This window comes from Phycodurus eques, chromosome 5 (genome assembly GCF_024500275.1).
Source record: "Phycodurus eques isolate BA_2022a chromosome 5, UOR_Pequ_1.1, whole genome shotgun sequence".
Lineage (NCBI taxonomy): Eukaryota > Metazoa > Chordata > Actinopteri > Syngnathiformes > Syngnathidae > Phycodurus > Phycodurus eques.
Window position 1 is genome coordinate 15,755,116 of NC_084529.1, and position 26,668 is coordinate 15,781,783.

General features: G+C 43.9%; 1 protein-coding gene across 15 annotated transcripts in view; it reads right to left on the minus strand.

The window, feature by feature from the left end:
- The window catches only part of frmd4a (FERM domain containing 4A), a 150,263-nt gene that overhangs the window by 31,206 nt on the left and 92,389 nt on the right, over positions 1 to 26,668 (minus strand). For 8 of the 15 annotated variants that reach the window (XR_009768612.1, XM_061677729.1, XM_061677722.1 and 5 more), the window contains exons 2-7: positions 21,178 to 21,243; positions 10,707 to 10,801; positions 9,581 to 9,673; positions 5,939 to 6,023; positions 3,522 to 3,578; positions 1,127 to 1,149 (exon numbers count right to left, since the gene is read on the minus strand). Coding sequence is in view for 14 of the 15 variants with exons in the window: in XM_061677729.1 (XP_061533713.1) it covers positions 1,127 to 1,149; positions 3,522 to 3,578; positions 5,939 to 6,023; positions 9,581 to 9,673; positions 10,707 to 10,801; positions 21,178 to 21,243 (419 nt within the window). In the remaining variant the exon portion in view is untranslated. Of the gene's footprint in view, positions 1 to 1,126; positions 1,150 to 3,521; positions 3,579 to 5,938; positions 6,024 to 9,580; positions 9,674 to 10,706; positions 10,802 to 21,177; positions 21,244 to 23,186; positions 23,290 to 23,768; positions 23,847 to 24,887; positions 25,105 to 25,129; positions 25,282 to 26,668 lie in introns of those variants that run through there. The other 7 variants (XM_061677733.1, XM_061677732.1, XM_061677731.1 and 4 more) reach the window with 6 other exon arrangements.

Genomic DNA, 26,668 nt, shown 5'->3' on the forward strand with positions numbered 1-26,668 from the left:
TGTACTGTCTATCTTTACATTTGTTGTTGAACTTCATGGATCTCCATTCAAGGAATATTTGCGGGAAATTGCCTTGCCAAGGACTGTAACCTCATCCCCCTTCTTTCATTGCATATATATATATACAGTACGGCATATGATTATGTATAATTTTCTCTCTCTTCAGTACAAGTAGGTTGGATTTACACTTCATGGTTAAAGCGCCAATTCCAGTTTTTTTGCTCTCAAGTGTCATAATTGGAATCTGCGTCTTCGAAGTGTAAATAGAAAAAAAGGCCTGGAATCTGATAGCTTCACGTCAGAGTCAGCTTTGGTGAGGTATACACACCCATGTCTGCCCAAACAACACAAATTAACACATTAAAAAAGACACGCTAAAAAAATTTCAATGGTACAACAAAAGCATATTCAATAAAATATGGTCTACATATGCTACATTAGAGGTGTGTTGATCATTAAACAAGCTAAGTAATTGCAGATAACGGCCATTGGAGTAATACCGAAGTTACCTCCATTTAAATTAATGGGGGGAATCAGCCTCGGGCAACTTGATGGTAAGGCAGTCATATCGGATGTGCGTCACTTGAAGTCTACATGGAAATAAGGTAAAAAAAACAAACAAACAAAAAAAAGTCTAATACGAGCAGTACATTTGGCACTTGCACCTGCAGTGTAAATCCAGCCATAGGCGCAAGTGAGCCATTTTTGGGGGAATGTTTGAAAATCATTATCTTTGTCTTATGTTGTAATGTGTTATGTGTAAAATATATATATATATATATATATATATATATATATATATATATATATATATATATATATATATATATATATATATATATACATACACACACACACACACACAGACACACACACACACACAAATAGGCAAAGATCATCCAATAGTTGGCCGATTTTTTCCGATTTTAAAGTGCTAAAAACGACTGTCTGAATCGGTTGGCCGATTCGTCGGTTGGGCCCTAATGCTAATGGCCATGCTGATTCAATAATGATAATGATGATCAGTGATTGTGAATGTTTCCGCTGAATCAAACATGTTTAATGAAATAAAAGAGTACCAGTGAATCAGTGAGAAAATAGCAACAAGAACAGTTAGAGGTCTTACCTGGTGAAATCACCTTTAGCCTCCTGCAGAATGAAAAGAGGAAATGTGATTGTGTGAAGATTTAGCGTGCACTGCAAAACACTGGATTGTTATTGGTCGCAATCACAGAGAAACATGACGCTACTGTCTTTGAAGGCTTTGAGAGAAGGCGATAGTGGTGCCCCGACTTACAAGTTTTTCGGTTTGAGTTACTCGGTGCGAGCTGTGGCCATCGGCGGCTCGTGAACGAAGGGCTTATTATGCGTTTGCTTTCTTACCGGTCGTTCAATAAAGCGATCGAAAGTGCATCGACAGCTATATCTATTTTTGACCGCTTGCAAGGGCATTACAACACGTAAATAGTACTGGTGGGCTATATTACAAGCCCAATTCCAATGAAGTTGGGATGTTGTGTTAAATACAAATAAAAGCAGAATACAATGATTTGCAAATCATGTTCAACCTATATTTAACTGAATACACTACAAATATGAGACATTTCATGTTCAAACTGATAAACTTTTTTGTTTTTAGCAAATAATCATTAACTTAGAATTTTATGCCAGCAACACGTTCCAAAAAAGCTTGGACAGGGTCATGTTTACCACTGTGTTACATCACCTTTTCTTTTAACAACATTCAATAAATGTTTGGGAACTGAGGACACTAACTGTTGATGCTTTGTCGGTGGAATTCTTTCCCATTCTTGCTTGATGTACAGCTTCAGCTGTTCAACAGTCCGGGGTCTCCGTTATCCTATATTACGCTTCATAATGTGCCACACATTTTCAATGGGAGACAGGTCTGGACTGCAGGCAGGCCCGTCTAGTACCCGCACTCTTTTACTACGAAGCCACACTGTTGTAACACGTGCAGAATGTGGTTTGGCATTGTCTTGCAGGGGCGTTCATGAAAAAGACGTTGCTTGAATGGAAGCATTTGTTTCTCCAAAACCTGTATGTACCTTTCAGCATTAATGGTGCCTTCACAGATGTGTAAGTTACCCATGCCATTGGCACGAACACAGCCCCATACCATCACAGATGCTGGCTTTTGAACTTTGCGTCCATAATAGTCCGAATGGTTCTTTTCCTCTTTGGCCCGGAGGACACGACGTCCACAATTTCCAAAAACAATTTGAAATATGGACTCGTCGGACCACAGAACACTTTTCCACTTTGCATCAGTCTATCTTAGATGAGCTTGTTTCAAGTTGCACTTACAGATGTAGCGCTTAATTGTATTTACTGACATTGGTTTTCTGAAGTGTTCCTGAGCCCATGTGGTGATATCCTTTACACATTGATGTCGGTTTTTGATGCAGTGCCGCCTGAGAGATCGAAGGTCACGGGCATTCAATGTTGGTTTTCGCCCCTGGCCGCTTGCATGCAGTGATTTCTCCAGATTCTCTGAACCTTTTGATGATATTATGGACCGTAGATGATGAAATCCCTAAATTCCTGGCAATTGTACATTGAGGAACATTGTCCTTAAACTGTTTGACTATTTTCTCACGCACTTGTTCACAAAGAGGTGAACCTCGCCCCATCTTTGCTTGTGAATGGCTGAGCAATTCAGGGAAGCTCATTTTATACCCAATCATGGCACCCAGCTGTTCACAATTAGCCTGTTCACCTGTGCCATGTTCCAAACAGGTGTTTGATGAGCATTTCTCAACTTTTTTTACCACCTGTCCCAGCTTTTTTGGAACGTGTTGCAGCCATAAAATTCTAAGTTAATGATTATTTGCTAAAACCAATAAAGTTCATCGGTTTGAACATTAAATATCTTGTCTTTGTAGTGTATTCAATTAAATATAGGTTGAACATTATTTGCAAATCATTGTATTCTGTTTTTATTTATATTTAACACAACGTCCCGACTTCATTGGAATTGGGGTTGTAAATGAGCTAACAGCAATACGTTAGCTTCCTTGTTGGCCATTGACATGCTGTTATGGTACACATTGTACCTCATGTTTGTGTAAAATTATTCCAAAATTTGGAGCTTCTATATCTTTTACCGGAGTTACTCCAAGTTATTCGAACAATTGTTGTAGCCTTAAGGTCAAGGTGCCACTGCACCTGATACACACGTTAACACACACACAGAGGCAAACATACTGTAGTTATAAATGGAGTGACTATGTGAACCAAAAGCGTCACCCAGCTGCTGGGTTACATTAGAAGTGGCTGAGGGCATCTAGGAATGTCGATGGCAAGACAGTGGAGGCTTTTTAGGATTTCAAGTTGGAAGCCGCATTACACCATCTCTGTCAGACTGACAAGCACATAACATAATGATGATCCTCGTCAATTAGCATCAAACACTTGTGGCCACATTGTGAAGAGGGGACTCTTGGATCGAGTGCATCATTTGAGAAAAAGGGGATGGAGGGGGAAGCATTTTATCTTACTTGGAGAATATAGGAAGCCAGTTCAAAGACGACATCGCTGTCCACTTCAATGAGCTCCTACGAGAGAAAAGAGACACATGAAGGACATGTTAGAAATGAGACACTGTGCCAAAACGGGTTGCGGAACCGCTGAAATGTCTCTGATGTTCATGTCTTGCCCAAAGATCGGCTGGTAATTCTTTTCATCTGCCGACAAACTGCTTCCATCTCTCATTTCATGACCTCTTCATGTGGATGGGGCTCAGAGATTACGGGGAGGGGGTTTTGGAAGTTACCAGAGTTATGCTTTTTAAAGTATTCATAACATATTTTTAAACTGCATTTTTGTTTTTTTACATGGTTACTTAATACTTACACCTTCTGTGACATGAAAATGTGAAAACGTTGGAAAGCAAGGAGACCTTTTTTGCCCGGCTCTGTTTATATTATCCAGTGTATATAATGGGGGAAGGGTGGCCGCGGATGTGAATAGTGGGTCAAGTATGCCAGGAATGCTCTCTTTACAATCCACCTCTTAATTGGCTTGGTGAGATCAGACGGTCGCGATGAAACACGAGACAGACTCTGTGAGTACCACACACCGCGTTTCCCCCACTTCAAACACAAATGTGTCATTTTGTACTGCACACCTATCACTGTTTTCTTTCTGTGAATCACACATCTGTATGTATCTGCTTTTTATTACTATTACAGTAGAGTTCCAAGAGTGTACATTGATGTACCGTCACTTGTTCTCTTCATTGATTGACAGTGAGAACAAAAACGTATTGAATCCATTCATGATCTCCAAAACATAATGCTGATTTTTGGAAGGCTGCAATAATTTTGGACAATGGTTTCCCCCTTCTGGACACTATCAATAATGGCTCGACTGGCGAAACAGATCAAAACTGTACATTACAAAGTGTGATGCCAAAAGTGGTACGCGAAAGAATCACTGTCCAAGTTCAAAACATTTGCATTACATTTTTTAGAACTGTTTGATGGATTGAAAAAAAACATTTAGGTACAGTTTTATTTCACATATGTGCAATAAATTTTAACTGAATAATTATTCAGTTAAGTAATTATTCCCCTATATTTAAGCTCTGTGTTACTGTCCAAACAGTGCATAATGTTACAGTGGTTTATAAAATTATTAAATACACTTTTTACGATTAAAATCTGTGTCTCGTTTTTGATGACCACATCGGCCTCCTCTGGTTCTGTATTTTAATCTCAGTCATGGGGGTGGTACTTGGAGAGCTCAAGTTTTTTTTTTAGGTGGTACTTAGTGTAAAAAGTTGAAGTACAACTGACATAATGGAAGCAGCCAGATTCATTCAGTTGAAAAGCATGACATTTGGTATGAGTATACACTAAGTCACTAATTGAGGGAAAACAAAGTTCCAATATTTGCAACATTTGGTATGAATATACACTAAGTCACTAATTGAGAAAAAAATAATTCCAATATTTGCAGCATTTTCTTAAGATGGCATTCAGTGCGCCCAAAGCTAACATTCTTGAAAAAAAAAAACACCAAATTATCTGCTTTATAATAAGACAGCATCGACCTTTGCCTACATTAGGTTAGTGTGCGTGTTAAAAAAGAATGATTGGATTTGTTATGTTTATAGTTCTCCAGGTCAGATGTAGTTAAAATGGGTTAATATATGTATCAAATTATATTTTTTCCCCCCCAGGATTTCCATGAATAAATGCCTAAAAACAGTAACAGTAAGTCATATGGAGAAAAAATAGAGCACAATAGATAACTTAGAACTCAACATACTTAACTTTAACATGGGAGCTAAGCATATTTTGCATAATATCAGTCATTTTCTATAGTGGATTCCTGAAAGGCAGGAGCTGTTACAGTCCAATTAAAGTCAGTAATGGGAGAATGCCAAAGACACACCAACTTTATCTCAATATTAACTGCACTTTGGCAAATTATACAACAATATGTTGACACTTTTTCACAGTAAACGCCATCCAGCCATCTTAGAAGATGGCCACCATATTGTAATTAGAAGAAAAAAAAAAAAAATTTGTCTTTAACTCAACTCCACTATGGGTATTTCTGCTAAATTTCGTGCTTGCATTATCAAATGAACAACTGTTTGGCTTATATGCTCCACTAACAACATTGAGCAGATGGATGTGAACGGTTCAATAGTTCAAATCATTTGTAATTTTCTGGGCAAAATCATATGGTGGCTAACAGCCAATGCGCTTTGTTCACATCACATTCTCCGTGGTCCTATTTTCATTTGAGGTAAAGTCAGCAGAATGTAAGGAAGTGACATGGACATAAACTTTTGCATTCTTACATTTTTTCTTTAGCAGTCATCTAGGAAACCACATAGGAATAAATAATGTACAGTAATCTTGTTATCAATGGTATGAATTATGGCAACAGAAAGCTGGCTTACCTTGTAGATGATGGACTTGGCATTGAGGAAAAAAAGCTCAATGGTAGCATTGTCCTTCAAGTATGATATACTCTCTATGTAGAATCTGAACATGGAGAAAAACAAAAGTGTCAAGATGCTTGTTTTGTATTTCAAGGAGAAAACAGCATGCAAATGATTGTACTGTGCATTTGCACTCATTGGCCTCTTTATTAGGCACACCTATGCAGTTCGAATGAGAATTTGTATTATAAAGAGATGAAAATGCAGTCAAGCTATTTTTTGAGTTTACATTATGTTTATTATTGTAATGTGGAGGAGCACTGCATTATACAGAGAACTGTTTCTAATATTCATCTAATTAAGATCATGCTAATCTAAGCATTGTTATGTCTGTAAAGGCAGATGTGTTGCTTACAGCTCTTGTATTGCATCTCATCAAACTGCAGGTGTACCTAATGTTGTGGCTGGCGAGTGCGATGACAAAAATGTCCAGACGGTGGCACTACAGCCATCTGTGTTGTGGGCTCGTGTGTCCCACGTCCTCTGTCTCACCATCTTGCCTTGTAAACACACACACACACACACACACTGCACTAAATGTGCATGTGATGCACTTTGTCACCTTCATCTTGTAGTGATTCCACAGCACACGTCACACACATGGGAGTAATAACACACACACACACACACACACACACACACATGGCTAGCAAAGCACAGTAACCCACTGCTGGCAGAGCACTTGTGAGGCAGGGAAGTAACATAATAGCGTCTTCTAAATTTAGCTCATGAATGGAGCATGCATGTAGAGCTTTAGGAAACTACCATGGCGGTATGCTGGGAAGGTACTCATTGCTAAGAGATGCTAAACCCGGAGTACCCGGAGAAAACCCACACAGGCACGGGGAGAACATGCAAACTCCACACAGGCAGGGCCGGGATTTGAACCCTGGTCCTCAGAACTGTGAGGCAGATGTGCTAACCAGTCGGTCACCGTGCCGCCTAGAATCAATCAATACTATAATAAAATGCAATATAACAAAATGCAATATAACAGCACTCAGGCGGCACGGTGGACGACTGGTTAGAGCGTCAGCCTCACAGTTCTGAGGACACGGGTTCAATCCCTGGCCCCGCCTGTGTGGAGTTTGCATGTTCTCCCCGTGCCTGCGTAGGTTTTCTCCGGGCACTCCGGTTTCCTCCCACATCCCAAAAACATGCATTAATTGGAGACTCTAAATTGCCCGTAGGCATGACTGTGAGTTCGAATGGTTGTTTGTTTGTATGTGCCCTGCAATTGGCTGGCAACCAGTTCAGGGTGTAGCCCGCCTCCTGCCCGATGACAGCTGGGATAGGCTCCAGTTTTGTGTTCCATTAAACAGGCTCACATTTCACTCATTTGTGAGTAAATTGAGATAAGATCATTATTTTGACATTTTTGTTTGGTGGTGTGCCATGAGATTTTTTGCATGTAAAATGTGTTCCTTGGCTCAATACAGGCAGGGAAAAACTGATTTAGGCTATAAGCAGTGATCGTGCAGGTTCTTAAGAGGATCAATGACGTAAGGCCCTTATCGTTTTACCAATCGAGTGTTGGGAAATTGTGAGACCGGCCCAATCAATAACCCCGTATGAACGTTTAATTAAAGCCATCCTCTCGATGAGATGGGCGCACATGGCAGACTGACATTTATTAAGCGTAACTCAAACACCATACGCACAAAAACATCCGTATACTTCGTGCCAGTGAAAAGAATATGATCGGGCTGGTAATGAATTCAGCATTGACACTTGGGTTGATTGTTGTTCTATCAGTCTTGTATCTGCCTGTCCATGCGTGTGTACGTGCGTGTGTGGAAGGTATTGAGGCTGGTGACTGGACTGAACAATGGCAGAGAACGAGCAACTGAAACCTTTAACTGGGGTCTTAGTTCAGCCCCTCTTCCACATCATATCGCCTTCGTATATTAGGGCTATGAAATGATAAATGTCATGAGTTACGGGTGTTGTCTTTGTAATCTGTGAATTTAAATAGCCACATACAGAGGGTCCTCAGTTTTTACGACGGTCTCGACAGATGAGGTTTCGAGTGTACGCCTGGCGCGCAATGAACTAGTTTGCAATGCAAGCGTAAGAAATAGGAATATGCCCGAGTCCAATCTGCTGATACTGAGTCTCGATCCGATACTTGGCCAATGCATGAAGAAGAAGAAAAAGAGCACATTTAAATTGTCTCAATCGTCTTAATTTAAAAAATTTGGAATAAGCTATCCCAAATGATACATTCCGATATGACTATAAGCCAAGTCACTTTTTCACACCACCACACGAACATGAAACGTTACATGATTGTGTAATCTAAAACCAAGATATTTCTGTTCCATTTAGCAAAATATTTGCACCCCAGGTTTATTTTGTCACAATATGACTTCAAAAAGATTATAAATAAATAAATAAATAAACTTTTTTTTTTTTTTACCCAATACCAATCATCTTAAAATTACACGATCGGCCACGATTTCCAATCCCGTAATCGGCTAGGGACAACTCCAGTCAGAAAAGTTAATCGTACAGCATGAGAAGTGACGCTCAGTTGCCGATACGTTACCGTTATGCTTATGGCCTAGAAGTGTTTTTCATACAAATATTTGCTTCACTTATTACGTTTACTACTGCATCACATGCCGCGATACAACTTAATGTGCAAACTCGGGTTACACCACTGTTGCAGGTTTGGAAGTCAGTCTTAAACCGAGTCACCTGTACGTTTTGTACACCTTTTAAAAAAATACAGGACGTAGACAAAACGTAAATAAACAAAATTAATACCCTCAACACAAACTTTACATGTATTATTATTGACAAATAATAGCAAATAAATTGTATTCATTTTAAAAACGTCTCTGCTGTACAGACACTTGTTTTCCTCCAGTTCCTTTGTGAGACGAGAGTACGCTTTTGCCAAACAATCGTCGCATTGTGTCATTATTTTCGTTCACGTTGTGAATGTAAACCTGGGAACGACTTTTTTCAGCCACATTGTTTGGCCCAGTGTACCACGTTGCTACGCGTGTTGCTAGCCAATGGGGAAGTCTCCGGAGGGGAGCTGGGGTGGGGTGGGCTACTGACATTATCTGGATGTGTCGGGAACAAAGAACTCCAGTGGGCCAAAAACAAAGCCTGTGCTTTTCACTCAGGGTTATCTGAGGTTGCAAATTTATGGGTGTGTGTGTACTTTTGTCACATCAGCAGTTCATATTTTTAAACGAGTAGCATTTTGACTTGGAGAGCCCCCATATTTTACTGTTGACAAGTTGCAGCGCTGAAAATTTTTTTAACGAGCACGCCTCAATATAAAAATGGCCAGCAGTCTTCGTTGTGGGGCAGGAAATGCTAAACTTCCTGAACACACAGCAGACACACACACACACACACACACACACAAGGTCAATGAGGCTCGTGATTGGCTGAGAGGCCCCCATGCCGGGAGTTAACTGCTGGGGTCAAAGCAATTTTATTGGGACCCGTAATAGCCGACACCGTTAATGTGCTACTTACCTGTGCATAGGCAAAACAAACAAACATAACAGCACTTTCTCACATACATAATCCTTCATTGGGGGGAACCATGGCGCGCTGATAAAGTGGATGAAAACTCACCTGACACAGAAGTAGAGGACAATGGGCCCTGATTTCTTGGGGAATTCATGTTCTAATACCCTGCGGTCCAGCTGCAGCCAACTAAAATGGCCCCTGAGGAGAGCGAAAACAATATAATTAACCCCCCTATTGAGATATGTTGAGGGAAATAATTACTAATGCTCATGTGTCTGATTGTTTTTCCCTGCTTTGTCCCTCTTTTGTGTCCCACACCTCCCCTCGAACGACATAAACAAAGGAGACAAACACACTCACACAACGGCCGTAGCATTATTTACCTGTATGTAAATCATTCAATCTTTACATGACTTTGCATGCAGCGTCACGAGATGGAACCTGTGTCATTGTTGGTCAGCGAACACACACTGAACTCATTGCTGTGTTTTCTCAAATAGTGGCCTCCGCTTGAAGGCTGGATTTACACTGCATAGTTCAAAAGTGAGGCTACTCACTATTATTTTGCACTATTATGCAAAATAATTGCAGGCGGCAGCCAGTGGAGTAATGTGGCGGTTGTACTCATTTAAATCAATAAGGGGACGTGTCAGTCCAGGCCAACTAAATGCTATGTAATGTTTAATATTTGTATTATTTATGTATTATTGTTTAAATCTGGTGTTAATGCTTCTGGAGTTATTAACATCCAATTTGAGAGTCGGCGCACGTGTGTTGCTTCCTGTGTACCGTCAGTGTAAACATAGCCACATCAGTTATGTGTCACTTGAAATGTACATGGAAATAAACAATCAAATGGAATCAGATAGCTTCTACTTCCTCTTTTTGTTCCTATTCCCAATGGCTTGATAGGACTTGGTATCAAGCAGCGTTTTGGAACCCATGGAACTATGTGTCTTTTTTTTTCTATATTTGAAGCACAGTTTTGAGTGAAAATCTTGCGGCTGGCAGAGGGAGACCTGTGATCTCTGCTTGGACACTGGAACAAAGCTGTCATCAAACTGTAGCAAAGGAAAACCTAAACTTTTCCAGATTCTTCTCATTCTGTAGAGATGTTTGATGGAGAAACTGGCAAGACTGACAAATCATCTCCTCCACCAACCGAGTCCAGAAAAGTAACTTTATTACATCGCATTTGTTGCTGAGTGGAACACTTTGGAAGAGGACTCACGTTTCGTCTGTGTACGCAATTCCAAAGTACTCTTTCTCCTTGAGGTTGAAGTGAGAGGCCACCAGGTCCAAGAGATCTTTCGCCATCAACTTGGGCTGCAGAAAAAGACACATTCAACATCATCAGTAAAGGACATTAGAGCTGTTTCAGACTGTCTTCAGTCTCTGTCGTAACCAGAGTAAATGTAAATATTGTAAATGTTTCACACACAATTGTTAAGTGACAGATATTAACTAAATAATACTGTAACTCATTCTTTTAATGCTACGACAGTGAACCCTTGTATAGTCACGATTTTCTTTTCACATATTTACCTAGTCATGTTTTTTTTCTGTGGAACCTATCCTCAGCTAGTCACTAAAAGAACTAATCTCATCGGAGGTCTGATCGTATTTTTGTGCTTTTTCTGTGAATGCCCTGAGGCAGCACAAGATACTTTTTCGTGTTATGTCCTTGACACTCCTCTAGATGGGGCATAATAATAACATTTTGGTACATAATAGCAATGAAAATGCATTAATTATCATTAGTGTTGCTAGTAATGAAGTTCTGCAACACAGAAACAGCTGTGTTTCCAACTGCACCGGGTATTGAGTCACTGCAGTGATGAAGCATTCTTCGACAGAACGGGGCTTAAGTGCAAAAAGAAGTGAGAGAAAGGGAGATTAACGACAGGAAAAGAGTAGAAAAGGATGGAGCTGGTGGATGCTGCTGACAGTGCGACGACCATGTCTTTCCTTCCCCTCCCGCTCTCTCAGCCTCTGACCCACACCTCTACTGCAGAGTCATGCCTCTGGGCCAGAGCGCTGTACTGCAGAGGAGGTGGAGGGCTGTGGCCGGCGCCAGCTCCCAATCGCCGGCTGTAGTGGATCAAGCTGTGGCGTACCATCCAGTTGTGAGTGATTTATCGTAGCGCCTAAGAGATGACAGCCACCCCCCCCCCTCCACTCATCGCCTCGCTAACGGCGTCCAGGACGTCTTAAATCAGAGTTGCGGCTGAGGACTACTGCCTCATGCTTCTGGGCCGTGACATCTTGAGTAAGAGGACGCCCCGCCCTGAATGAGGTTAACCACGGGTGTGTCGTGTCCCTGCCATACGCACACACAAGGGCAAATGCTCCACATGCAAGCAGCCCACTCAACACACTCACACATTATTAGCTACAGCACTAAAGGGGTGCATCTTCCTAACATCCTTCCCTCGAGGCCTGCTGCTCTCAACACACTTACAACTACAGTGACAGAGGCTACTGGGAGCTATTTAAAGAAATGGCTGTGATGATGTCATCCCCAGCACATACACAAACATACACACGCACACATCTCCGCTGACCTAGATCACATATTAGAACGACCGCCTACGGTGATTTTTCCATTTTCTTCATGCAACACAACAAGGCTCAGGAGAGCAGACATGTACAACATAGAGAAATATTAATGTTAGTATGTGTCTGTGGTTTGCATCTATCAGTTTTGACACACAAAGGGAAAACGAGCTAATAAAAAAGCTAGTTAACCTTATTTTATCACAAAGGAACTATAGGGGGTCCTCGGTCTAGGACAGACTTCCTTTCCTACGATAGCGAATTAACTTGAATTTGTTCAAAAGGCGACGTAGTCCATCGCTAAACTACGCTAACGCTGTAGTAAAGTCATAATTACATTAAAATGTGCATCAACAACACTTCTACGGCATGAATCGAAAACAATCGAATGACAAACAGTATGTACGGTACAAACAGAGAGACTGTTGTAAAACGAGGACCCCTTGTAAGTGGACCCCCTGAATTCCAATGCCTCTATAATTACACAATTCGTAATTCTACCAAGAAATGTACAAATGCTGGGATTGGGTTTATATCATGGGCGGGTCGGGCCTTCCGGCAAAAAAAATCTCGTCCAGCAGAAGTACGTACTTCTGGGTCATACTTCTGGAGTTTTGTCTGCTTTGCTTTCAGATGTTAATAAAAAGGCAATGATTTTGCAGTCTTGTTATTTTGACCAGAATGAGTGGACTCTAGTGTGCTAACGTTAACATCTACATTAGCTAGCTACTCTATTGGGAAGCCGTGGCCCAATGGTTAAGATCATCGCCTGCCACCGTGGGGGACGTAGGTTTAAGACCCCGACTGGACCATCCGCCAACATCCCCCGGACTCACGGCTGTGGTGTCCTTGAGCAAGACACTGATACCCAGAAATGCTCCCCGGGCGCTTCAGCTGCCCCCTGCTCCAGTGTGTTCCACTAACGTGTGTGTATGTGTTCACTGTGATGGGTTAAATGCAGAGAACAAATTTCATGTGCCTGCATGCATGTTCATGACAATAAAAGATGATTCTCTCTCTTCTCTTGCTATACGATATCACTCACCTCGTAAATAATCCAGTAATTTTTGCATAGAGAAAAACGGACCAGAGGAGAGATCAGTCCTTAAAACCCGAAGTCTGTGGCATAAACCCCAAACAGTACGTGGTATCATGCAATATGTCAGGAGGCTGAAGAGGTGGGCTAAGTGGTTGACCTGCTAGCTGCTATCCTATTGGCTGAAAATGTTACTTTTTTGCGCTCATTCTGTAACGCCCTAAGATGCCACAAGATGATGCCTAAATTGGAGAATAGTAGCCGTGTCAAGAAATGTTGTTGAAGTGATATATCTCAATAGACAGACAAGCTTTGTATTTTGGTGATAAGCTAAGTTTGACCTGGGGTGTTAGTGGAAATTATGAAGGGTCTTTGCACTTCCGGTGCAAGCACCTTGCGAGGAGAAGAGGCATAACCCATGCATGGAAATGTTGTGTCTGGTCTGGAACCGTGCTCTCTTTGTAGCATTAGCGGTAATGAGTGTTTTGGGCTCTTCTGAAAGGCATGCCGCGGTCTCTTATTACCACGCAGCCGTCAACAATTTGTGCCGATAATAGCAATTATTGTGCATCCATGCAAACCGCAGTGGAACCAGACGTGAGCAACAAACAAGGACACAATGATAAAGGCCTGTTGTTAGGGAGAGCAGCAGAAGCAATCCTGAGAAGTTTGTCTTGAGACACTCTCTATGTTGTTACGAATATGCTGAACTGTATAATTGCCTTTGGATCTTTCTACCAGTCACACTGCACGTTGTCTTATCTGTGAGGCGTTAGACACCAAACATGTGTAACCGTGTATGGGGAGATGAGACTGACAAGTAATAAAGTACAACCCCAATTCCAATGAAGTTGGGACGTTGTGTTAAACAAATAAAAACAGAATAAAATTCTAAGTTAATGATTATTTGCTAAAAACAATAAAGTTTATCAGTTTGAACATTAAATAAATATCTTGTCTTTTTAGTGTATTCAATTAAATATAGGTTGAACATGATTTGCAAATCATTGTATTCTGTTTTAATTTATGTTTAACGCAACGTCCCAACCTCTCCTTGAGCCGTCACCTTATCGTGGTGGAGGGGTTTGTATGTCCCAATGATCGTAGGAGCTAAGTTGTCTGGGGCTTTATGCCCCTGGCAGGGTCACCCATGGCAAACAGGTCCTAGGTGAGGGACCAGACAAAGCACGGCTCAAAGACCCCGTATGAAGAAGACAAATTATGGACTCAGGTTTCCCTTGCCCGGACGCGGGTCACCGGGGCCCCCATCTGGAGCCAGGCCTGGAGTTGGGGCTCGAAGGAGAGCGCCTGGTGGCCGGGCCCCATGGCCGGGCACAGCCCGAAAGGGTAACGTGGGTCCCCCTTCCCATGGGCTCACCACCTGTGGGAGGGGCCATAGAGGTCGGGTGCAATGCGAGCTGGGCGGTGGCCGAAGGCGGGGACCTTGGCGATCCGATCCCCGGCTACAGAAGCTGACTCTAGGGACGTGGAATGTCACCTCTCTGGCAGGGAAGGAGCCCGAGTTGGTGTGTGAGGTCGAGAAGTTCCAACTAGATATAGTCGGACTCGCCTCCACGCACAGCTTGGGCTCTGGTACCAGTCCCCTCGAGAGGGGTTGGACTCTCTTCCACTCTGGAGTTGCCCACGGTGAGAAGCGCCGAGCAGGTGTGGGTATACTTATTGCTCCCCGGCTCGGCGCCTGTACGTTAGGGTTCACCCCGGTGGACGAGAGGGTAGCCTCCCTCCGCCTTCGGGTGGGGGGACGGGTCCTGACTGTTATTTGTGCCTATGCACCAAACACCAGTTCAGAGTACCCACCCTTTTTGGAGTCCTTGGAGGGGGTGCTGGAGAGCGCTCCCGCTGGGGACTCCATCGTTCTGCTGGGGGACTTCAATGCTCACGTGGGCAATGACAGTGAGACCTGGAAGGGCGTGATTGGGAGGAACGGCCCCCCCCGATCAGATCCCGAGCGGTGTTCTGTTATTGGACTTCTGTGCTCGTCACGGATTGTCCATAACGAACACCATGTTCAAGCATAAGGGTGTCCACACGTGCACTTGGCACCAGGACACCCTAGGTCGCAGTTTGATGATCGACTTTGTGGTCGTGTCATCGGACTTGCGGCTGCATGTCTTGGACACTCGAGGGGCGGAGCTGTCAACTGATCACCACCTGGTGGTGAGTTGGCTCCGATGGTGGGGGAAGATGCCGGTCCGACGTGGCAGGCCCAAACGTATTGTGAGGGTCTGCTGGGAACGTCTGGCGAATCCCCTGTCAGAAGGAGTTTCAACACCCACCTCCGACAGAACTTTGCTCATGTTCCGGAGGAGGCGGGGGACATCGAGTCCGAGAGGACCATGTTCCGCACCTCCATTGCTGAGGCGGCCGACCGGACCTGTGGCCGTAAAATGGTCGGTGCCTGTCGTGGCGGCAATCCCTGAACCCGTTGATGGACACCAATGGTGAGGGATGCCGTCAAGCTGAAGAAGGAGTCCTATCGAGCCTTTTTGGCCTGTGGGACTCCTGAGGCAGCTGATGGGTACCGGCTGGCAAAGCGGACTGCAGCTTTGGTGGTCGCTGAAGCAAAAACTCGGGCATGGGAAGAGTTCGGATGGCTTCGAGGAAATTCTGGTCCACCATCCGACGTCTCAGGAGGGGAAAGCAGTGCACCATCAACACTGTGTATAGTGGGGATGGGGCGTTGCTGACCTCGACTCGGGACGTTGTGAGCCGGTGGGGAGAATACTTTGAAGACCTCCTCAAATCCACCGACACGCCTTCCCATGAGGGAGCAGAGTCTGGGTTCTCTGAGGCGGGTTCTCCTATCTCTGGGGTTGTTGGATTTATCTCACCAAACATTATAATGAATAAACACAAAAGGAATGAAGACGTTGGTCATTTTACTCATGAGGAGGGCGCATGGGAGATTGTTCAGGTTACAGCCTCTCAACACGCTCTAAACAATCTCCCCCGTCGCTCCTACATTTATTTGAAAATAGGAGGGTTCTACAAGACATAATGTTCTAAGCATTAAGACACAACACAAAACATAGGACCAGACGACACCTGTCCCGTCCCCGACCACATCCGATCACATCCTTGGTCAAGGCGTCCTTCCATCAAATGTTGCTGAGTCATCTTCTTGAAGGCGAGACATCTTTCTATCTAAATATTGTCCATAATACTAATGCAAGCTACTAATGCAAAATACTAATGCAAGCTACTAATGCAAAATACTAATGCAAGCTAAGCAAATAAATGATAACTACTAAAATATATCTAACAGGGGTTGAGGTCGCCGAGGTGGTTAAAAAGCTCCTCGGTGGCAAGGCCCCAGGGGTGGATGAGATTCGCCCGGAGTTCCTCAAGGCTCTGGATGTTGTAGGGCTGTCCTGGTTGACACGCCTCTGCAACATCGCGTGGACATCGGGAACAGTGCCTCTGGATTGGCAGACTGGGGTGGTGGTCCCCCTTTTTAAGAAGGGGGACCGAAGGGTGTGTTCCAACTACAGGGGGATCACACTCCTCAGCCTCCCTGGTAAGGTCTATTCAGGGGTGCTGGAGAGGAGGGTCCGTCGGGAAGTTGAATCCCAGATTCAGGAGGAGCAGTGTGGTTTTCGTCCTGGCCGTGGAACAGTGGACCAGCTCTCCACCTTTGGCAGGGTCCTCGAGGGTGCATGGGAGTTTGCCCAACCAGTCTACATGTGTTTTGTGGACTTGGAGAAGGCGTTCGACCGTGTCCCTCGGGTGGTCCTGTGGGGGGTGCTTCGGGAGTATGGGGCACCGAACCCCCTGATACGGGCTGTTCGGTCCATGTACGACCGGAGTCAGAGTTTGGTCCGCATATCCGGCAGTAAGTCGGACTCGTTTCCGGTGAGGGTTGGACTCCGCCAAGGCTGCCCTTTGTCACTGATTCTGTTCATAACTTTTATAGACAGAATTGCTAGGCGCAGCCGAGGCGTAGAGGGGGTCCGGTTTGGTGGCCTCAGTATTGCATCTTTGCTTTTTGCAGATGATGTGGTTCTGTTGGCTTCATCAAGCCGTGACCTCCAACTCTCATTGGAGCAGTTCGCAGCCGAGTGTGAAGCGGCTGGGATGAGAATCCGGCTCCTCCAAATCTGAGACCATGGTCCTCAGTCGGAAAAAGGTGGCGTGCCCTCTCCAGGTCGGGGATGAGATCCTGCCCCAAGTGGAGGAGTTCAAGTATCTTAGGGTCTTGTTCAGGAGTGAGGGAAGAATGTAACGGGAGATCGACAGGCGGATCGGTGCAGCGTCTGCAGTGATGCGGACTTTGTATCGATCCGTTGTGGTAAAGAAGGAGCTAAGCCGAAAGGCAAAGCTCTCGATTTACCGGTCGATCTACGTTCCTACCCTCACCTATGGTCACGTGCTGTGGGTCGTGACCGAAAGAACGAGAACCCGGATACAAGCGGCCAAAATGAGTTTCCTCCGCAGGGTGTCCGGGCTCTCCCTTAGAGATAGGGTGAGAAGCTCGGTCATCCAGGAGGATCTCAGAGTAGAGCCGTTGCTCCTTCATATCGAGAGGAGCCAGATGAGGTGAGGCATCTGATTCGGATGCCTCCCGGACGCCTACCTGGTGAGGTGTTCCGGGCACGTCCCACCGGGAGGAGACCCCGAGGACGACCCAGGACACGCTGGAGAGACTACATCCTTCGGCTGGCCTGTGAACGCCTCGGGATCTCCCCGGAAGACATGGATGAAGTGGCTGGGGAAAGGGAAGTCTGGGCGTCCCTGCTGAAGCTACTGCCCCCGCGACCCGACCTCGGATAAGCGGTAGAAGATGGATGGATGGGTGGATGGACAACGTCCCAACTTCATTGGAATTGGGGTTGTAAGAGGTATCACACAAAAAGCTCTCTGGTAGCACAGGTAATTATTAACAGTTAGAGACTTACAGGGAAGTGCAAATGTTGAGGAAATGTGACAAATGCACAAAAGGCAGCACACACTGCTAATCAGGCTCTACCTTTTGAACATTCACACGGCATAACTTAAAAATTGTCTTAATCCCAGGTTGTCGCACCTTACTAGAACGTCTGTGTCAAGCGATTCACAGGAAACATCAGCACTTTGTAATACGATGGTGGTACAGGAGTGTCTCGAGCAAAGAGGTCCATGTAATATTTCCAGAGGAATAAATAAATCAAGACATAAATATTGATGTCTCGCACAAGGTCGCGCAATGCATCTCTCACTGAAATTTCACTTAAATTAGTCTAAATGTTTAAGAAAAACCCTGCAAACAAGCAAGCAGACACAAAGGAAGCTATTCCTCTTTGTTGGACGCACAACACTGTTACATAACTTGGCCTCTACGCTCTATTTGCTGCCCATTAGCCTATACCATTGTAGCCTCAGGGAGTGATAGCCATCTGAACGGCAAATACTTTTTACAAGGGTGGTATATCAGGTGGTGGGCTTCAAGGTTTACAACCTTGCCAATAGGTGCGTGGCTTCCTGGCACATAGCTGTCGACGAACGAGGCATTGCTCCATAAACAAACTGCAAGAGGACTCCCTCTCAAAAGGTAAGAGGAAGGCGGTAAAGGAAGGGGGGGATAAAAAAGCAAACGACCCCTCCAGGATTAGACACCTGGCCAATTTTACAAGTCGGTGATCCGAATGAGATCAAGATTTCATAGGCAAACTGAGGCTTTGCAGGAAAGGTAGTACTAAAGCCCTGTTAAATAATAAAGAACACGCGAAATAATCTAGCACAACAATGGACTACTTTTTCAACACTTCAAAAAAATCCCACTTCTGGCAAATTATGGCCATTCCCTCAAGAAAACCTTCAGAAAGTTAACATGATAATTTTCTCCACTTTTACTAATGACTCACTAGCCTACTGAATTCCCACAATTTGGGGAAACAGGCAGTCTCTTGATTAATCACAGACGTGTCAGACATAGAAAAATAGAAATTCAGTGCATTAGCCTTCAACAGAACAACTAATGAGCAAAATCCATTCATCCGGTATATCCCAGTGCAGTAATTTGCAAAATCCTTTGTCGAAAAATGATTTTGCAAAGTTAAAGAACCTAAGTGCGACCTAGTGCGAGTTGTCTTGTCATTTGATGGTGGAAGAATGAGAGGAAGAATGAGAATGAACGCAGTCTTGAAGTTTACATTTGCAACCTGCTGTGAGAGTTAACGTGTCTACAATTGGTGAAATAAATACTATAGACTTGCTACCAAGGCAGATAACATGGCTAACTAGCACGGCTAACATCCACTTGTTTCTGTTCTGCCATTGCTTCACAAAATGCAGAAGAGCAGAGATGTAGCTAGTAATTTTCTGAAAAATAAGTACTACTTTTACTGTTGTTTGACATTGTGATGTTATATTAAAAGTTATTTATTTATTTATTTATTTGTATTTTTTTTTTACTAAAGTACCAAATACTCTACATTTTGTTTAAAAATAAAATAGATGTGTTCAATGGAAAAATTTGATTCATTGAAAATATTTCAAACAATACCTTTTGGAGCTGTAATTGCAATATCATGCTAACGTGGAACCACAATATTTTTGCTCACAGTTATCATACCATCAGAGTCTGATACCGGCTCATGCCTAGTTGGTTGTTTGTGTGGGCAGCCGGATTTAGTTTAATTGACTGGGTGAATGATTAGATGGAAAGATGGTTTGATGGTGGATTGGGTGTTTTTCTGAATGGATGGATTGGTGGACGATGGGACAGGTAGAAACTTGGCTGCATTTATGCATAGATGCATTAGATAAATGGGGGATGTATGGATAGACAGGATGGTTAAAAATGTGGTTGAATAGATCAAGGAATGACAAAAAGAATGGATACACTATGCATGGACGCATGGATGGAGGTGATAAGGTAGCGGTTCAGTTGAGTTTGGAGAGCCAGTGGGATTTGGGGGAGCGCAACAGGAGGCTGTGACTTGGAAAAGAAGCTCAACTGAAGCGGAAAGCCAAGAGGGAGAGAGAGATGTTGAGAGGGATAGAAGATGAGGGAATCAGTTCCAGCACCGTAATCGAATCAAAGAGTCAGCAGACCTTCCCTTGGCTTGAACACTGAATTTTCTCCTCTCCCTTTCTCACATTTGTCTACTCCTGAGCCCTTATCTCAATTTCCTCTCTCTGACTAAAAGCTCCTGACTTTGTCAATCTCTCTAGTTTCCCCTTGCTCCTCTACTACATCAGTGCAATTATCTTCTTTTGTCTTTCTTTTTTCTGCTGCAGTCTGGTAATGAGTCAACCCAGGGGGCGTTAAAAGAAAGATTAGCAAAAATGGAGGGGGCTTCAAATGAAATTGCACCAGTGTCTGAGATATAACCATGACTGAAGCAAAGGCATAAATGAGGTGTATGCGAATGACGGAAGGCAATGAAGAGGCATAAGCAAGAAGTCCAAAAAAAGTGCGGTGATGTAACCAGAGTCAAAACAGCTGAACACCGGCCACGCCTGTCTTAGTGCGGTTGGAGTTTGTGTCTTGGTCGAAGTTGTGGCCAGATTGTTGTCAACGCAGAACCAAATCAGCGTGGCACGCCACCTGCCAGGTTGTCAAGTGTTCTCAGAAGCACCTGCGGTACCCATAGCCTGGAGTCGTTACTGGATGAGGTACGCCCTGAAAAGTGCTCCCACTGGGATGGTTCCCACGCAATGAGGTGTGGGGCCACCCGAAAACAGTTGCTGCGCCCTGGAGAAGAGGCTAATTGCAGGGGTGCCTGATTTTTCTTGAGAGAATGGAGAACTGAGCTTCGGGTGGAGTGGGGCATGATGTTAAACTTTGTCTCGAAGGGGCTGTTTTGACGAAATCCTCTGGATCATAAAGGTTGTTGTCGTGTACCCTAACACATAAAGAGGTATTCGGTAGGGTCGGGATGATCATTCAAGAAAAGATTTAGGCATTATTGTTGCATTGCCTCGGGCATCTGTCTTGTTTAATGTCTGTGCGGTCAGGTGAGTGTGAGAAAAGTGCAAAGTCACCTACTGCTGACACATTTTGCCCAGTCAGCAGCAACCTTGGCCCCCTCTGGGACACCAGCATTTCCCCTCCCTTACCCAGAGCTATGCAGAGAGAAATAAAAGAGCTGGAGGACGAGCAACTCACCTGAACAAGGAGCTCCAGCTTCCTGTCGTCCAGGAGATGGACCTGACATCGCCTCCCCTCCGTCATCTGCGAAACATGAGATTTATTGGTCAATGTTTGTTGGCATTTAATCACATAGAAAAACACATATCCAATAACCCAATTACAGTCTGTGAAATCTCCTCAGTCATAACAAGGTTAGTTCACTGTTCTAAAGACACAATGGCTCAATACAGCCATGTGAGGACGGACCTTTCTAGCAATCCCTCTTTTGAGCAGGAAAATCCGCACCCATCAAAGCACTAACTACAGCGACCACAATGAGGACGGCCGATTGTGACAACGTTTGAATTGTTGATGCAACGCTTGCTGAATAGAGTTGCTAAGTCCATAAACACACAAGCAGGTGCAACTGCGAAATAGTAGTGGGAAACACGCAGCGTGCACACACAAGTGCAGTACGAGCTAAACAATCCACATTGTAGACAAAGCTGAGACAAGGCTGTCCAAACATGTCTGCACACTTCAAAATTCACACAAGTTAGAGTGCAGATGTACAAAATGGATGAAATAAGTTCAATATCTTTGTGTTTGATCCTTGAGAAGATAGCCATTTTTTATTTTTTTTTATTTTTCTCAGGGTTTCTTTGTGTGCACTGCACTCATAAATTGACGACTCAGTGGTACTGTCCGGTAGTTGTTACCCAGTTACATAGTTTTTGCAGTGTCGTGCTGCTTTTTGCACCTGCGCTCTATACCACAGTGGTATGAAGATACTGCATGTGTGACTGGGCAAACAAACTCGTGTTGCAGCTTATCGCAACGGTGTTAGGCTCTGTTTGAAAATCCTATGGAGCTCAGGCTAAGATCAGACGCTTTTACATCGCCTGAAAATCTGGTATTTTTACACCTTTCTCTCAAGGTGTCACTGAATACACACAGAATAGAGGGCGGGTTAAACTGGCCTAGCAATTTTCCACCTTAACTGGTAGTATCAGAGCCAAAACGGAGGCAGACAACGCCTTTAGCTTCTTTCACGCTCGCTATCGAGGCAGGCATTTTACTGGCCGGCGGGCCTTTGAGTAAGGAAATCATGCGGGATGGCGACCTTTAGTCCACCCGCAAATTTGTCAGCTTCACGTAATATCAGAGGTGTAAGAGACTTACACTAAGTTTAATACCAGTAACTTACCGTCCACGCCCCTCCAAAGCGAATGTGGCTTCCACTCATCTAATTATGTCAATGAAGCAACCCAAATCGGCTGCGTGAACACACACTTACAAAATCGTGACTCTATTGTAAATCTACATACAGTGTATTGTGAATGCAGTCTGAAAATCTGGGTGTGACATTTAACACTGTACACTCACTTGAGTTGCTTTTTCAGCATCTTGAATGTAATTGTCACTGTCCAGCAAGTAATTTATATGTTCCACCCAGGTGGATGCACTGATGTTGTCATATCAGGGCCACAGTATGAGCTTCGGGTCGTAATTGTCGTAAATGGCTATCGTTCCGTACACGTCACGATCAAGGAGAATGTGGCTCGGCTCAAGTTTGTGTTGAACACAGACACAAGGATTTGCATCGTAAATACTGAACAGGTTTAACATTTATGATTGCCGACTGAGACTGTTTTCTGAGGAGATCGGGGAGGAAAAATCTCTCTTAACATCCCACACCACAGGATAATCTCTCAGTTATAAATCTTTCAGACATCCGATAATCTGTCTTTTGCTAATTTCATCCTCCATGAATCTGGGAGTAGCCTGCGAACTAACGAACAGATGGAAAACAAACGTAAATGAGCAGTTCGGCCTTGGTAGAGGTGAGGACTCTACTCAGTGGCTTTTTGTACGCAACAACAAATGTTAGTGCAAAAGTTAAATAAAGATTTTACCAAAATAAGTATAAAAATTAACATTTCTCAAATATTAAAAGCAAATGTATTTGTACTAAAAACTTAAATAAAACATAAATGTACTTGGGCAGTGATTCTTTGGCATACCACTAGAGGGATCCTACGTACCAAGCTTTGAGAATCGCTGCTTTTTTAGTCGAAATGGTTTCTGTCAAAAACAGAAGCTAGCTCACGATCGGTGGTTAGCTTAGCCTCTGCGGTCCATATGTGGCTGAAACAGGAAGTACAGTGGACTTGAGTTACTTGCATGCAAAATTGTTGGGTCTGTGTAGTTCCTGCCCACAACATTAAAGGTGAACGTACACAACCAAGTACTGTATGTGTGGTGACCACACTCAAGGATTCACAATTATAAATAAGGAACAAGTTTAACATTTACAATTGTTGACTCGATCGTTTTCTGAGCAGATCAGGGAGGACAAACGACTCTCAACACATCCCATGCCACAAGATATTCACTCAGGATCATCTTTTAGAGGCATCTGGCAATCAGTACTTTGCTGACTTTGATCAGAAGGGAGTGAAAATACTCACATTAGCCCGATTGTAGGTACTGTATGTGTGAATGTGAAGAAAATAGTCTGAACACAACTCACACCACAGGATAATCATATTGTATAGGCTTGAGCCATGAGGGAAAAGTACACTCATGCACCACGCGAACTGTTTGAGCATTTGCGGCCGCCTCACCCTTTGAAGGCTTCAGCTGACCCAGCCCACTTGCCACTGACTGATCTCCTGTGGTTTGAGGCTTTGGATGGGGTGCACCTGTGCACACAAACACATTTATTTTCCAAAACTTCCTCTTTCATCTTAGATTTATTGTTGGGTTTGTACTGCGTACAAGTCATTTTAATTAGAGCTACCCCGGTCTGCGATTGTGACGACGGTATTATACTGTCGCCATTCGCGTGTTCTTGGGAGTAAACATTTCACACAACACTATGGAAAGCCGTTTGAGCATTTATTCCAATTCCTTGACAGTTAGCTTAATGTCTATGTACGAGTACATGCTTTGTCCTCAGCACACTAATAAAATGACTTCCTCCATTAATAACATTTTTCCACGACTAGTGCCACTTTTGGCCTTTAAATATGCAATTAAACCTTACTAGTAGACTCTACAAGGCCAAACTAATAGCCATGTGTCACACACTAGGAGCCTCATTTATTTGCCTCATTACTAACATGTCATTGTCCTAGTAGTATGCCAAAAGTGTCCTACTGGTGGATATAAATGTCTTTGAGTAGTAGAAAAATGTTACTTGTAAGACACAATCATTCGACTAGTGCATTGAACTGTCTTACTAGTGAGGAGGAAGAGTGCACTAGTACATGGACCATGCTGAATATCAAGGATATAGAATAAATGCTCAAATGGCTTTCCAGAGACAAACAATACAGCGTGACCAGGAATAGTGCAAAATGCAACAAATCACCACCTTGGAGGCTTTTTATTTTAAGGCCCAGGACAAACACTTTTGGCTTTTGCTTTGTGGTATTGGACAAACTGCTGCTGAACTTCTTTTTTTTTTAAAGCCAAAAACAATAAAAGTCTATAAATAGAGCTAAGTGGGTGAAGAAAAGGCAACGTGGGATAGTTGAGGCATGCTCGGAAGGAAGGAGAAGAATCCAACACATGAAGAGGACAGATGTGCACGTAAACACTTAAGTCATACACACGAACGGCCAGCAGTACACCGCTTAGCGCCACTGCGTGTGATTAATCAGCATTTTTGTCAGTTTGATAGTGTTTATTATGTCAGTGATGCTCAGCCAGAGTGGGCGAAGACTCAATTCAAATGTTACCTTCAACGCGCCGCGTGAGGCTCCCACGCAAAAATTTTAATAAAAAAATAAAATAAAATCGACTCCGAGCGGGAGGGACTTAGAACATTTTTTTGTCCAACTATTATTATTAATCACCGAAAGCAATGAGTCGCGCAGCAGCCAGACAACCGTCAAACAGCAGCCGGCCCGAAGGAAGAAGAGGAGGAGGAGACACGTCCGCATCCATGTTGGCACTGACCACAGACCAACGGCTCACTTACTCGGCTCTCTTCCGAATGTCGTCGTCCCCCGCCCGCCCGCCCGGGCGCGGAAGGAATAACCCGGCTAATTAGCAGGGTAGTTTCCCCTGGTCTCATCCCTCTCTCTCCACCTCCAGAAGGCTGAGAATGATGAGAGCTTCATCCCCTCTTCCTCCTCCTCACGCCGCCACCGGCGTAAACGGCAAGCGGCGGACCGTACCAAGCGGCGAACAAAGGGGGGGGGGGGGAAGAAGAAGCACACCCGGCTAAAAAAGATTTCGCAAACTTCGATTCCAATGTGCCTTCGACTGAACTGTTTCGTTCCTCGCGCTAGAAAACACAGGAATGGTGGAGGGAAATGTGTCGAAGAGGGAGAAGGAAGTGTTGGGTGCTTGTGTCCAAGAGAACCCCCCCCCCCAATCCCCCCACCACTCTCGAAAATTCTCGTTGACTTCGCGCACTTGACATGTCCAGTCAAAACATGTGATGCATCCATTCATATAACAGCACGCGGGGAAGCGAGTCCACTTGCTGTCTGTCAAAGTCACACTTGAGAGGAATTTGACTTGACATTAGCACTTTGATTTACGAGAATAATTCGCTCAATTGTCCCCATTAATCAGTTCCAGTCCCCCCAAAACAACACAATCTTTAGTTAAGTGTTTTTAATACATAAAAATAGCACCTAACTACCAACTCTGATTTTAGGCAAGAGCTACAGAAAAATCTGTAAGCAGTAGCAGAGTTTACAAATTGACGAGTGTTTATGGTACTCCATCCATCCATCCATCAATTTTCTGAGCCGCTTCTCCTCACTAGGGTCGCGGGCGTGCTGGAGCCTATCCCAGCTATCATCGGGCAAGAGGCGGGGTACACCCTGAACTGGTTGCCAGCCAATCGCAGGTTATTTGGTACTATTTTTTAAATTTATTTCCATACACCGACAAGGAAAAATAATGGGGCTTCCAATTGGATTGCTTTGCACTCCCCGTATTTGGCCTTTCTCCATCCCGCCACTTCCTCTCCGCACTCCACCGACCCAAATCTCCTTGCTCGGGTTCACCTCACCTCAATGATTTTTCTGGCCCTCAACGCTAAGGCAACCGTTGCACTCACGTTCCGGGAAGCCAAATTGGAAGCTTGCGTTCGTTCACCTGACGCTGGCCGAGCAGCAGCTGTCGAAGCCACAAAGTTGTTAACATAACACAATCAGCTCCAGTTTTTGGTACCAAAGATAGACACAGCCACGGAGACGCATGCGTAGGCAGCTCTTTCTTTGTCTACTATTCAAAGAGAAATTACTTAAAGTATTGTGTGTACACTTTATTTGGTGTAATTTTAGCTACAATATACTCTAGTCTTAGCTTTAAAGGTGCCAGAATGACAGTATACTCTTCCGAATGAGCATACTTTTGAATTTACAATATATTTCAGGGATCCTGAACTAAAGAGGTGCAGTTCTGGAATGTCCCTTCAAAAAAATTAGGCAATTCTATAGTATTCCAACAATGTATATTGTTGAGCGGCATGATGGATTAGTGGTTTGCATGTCTGCCTCAA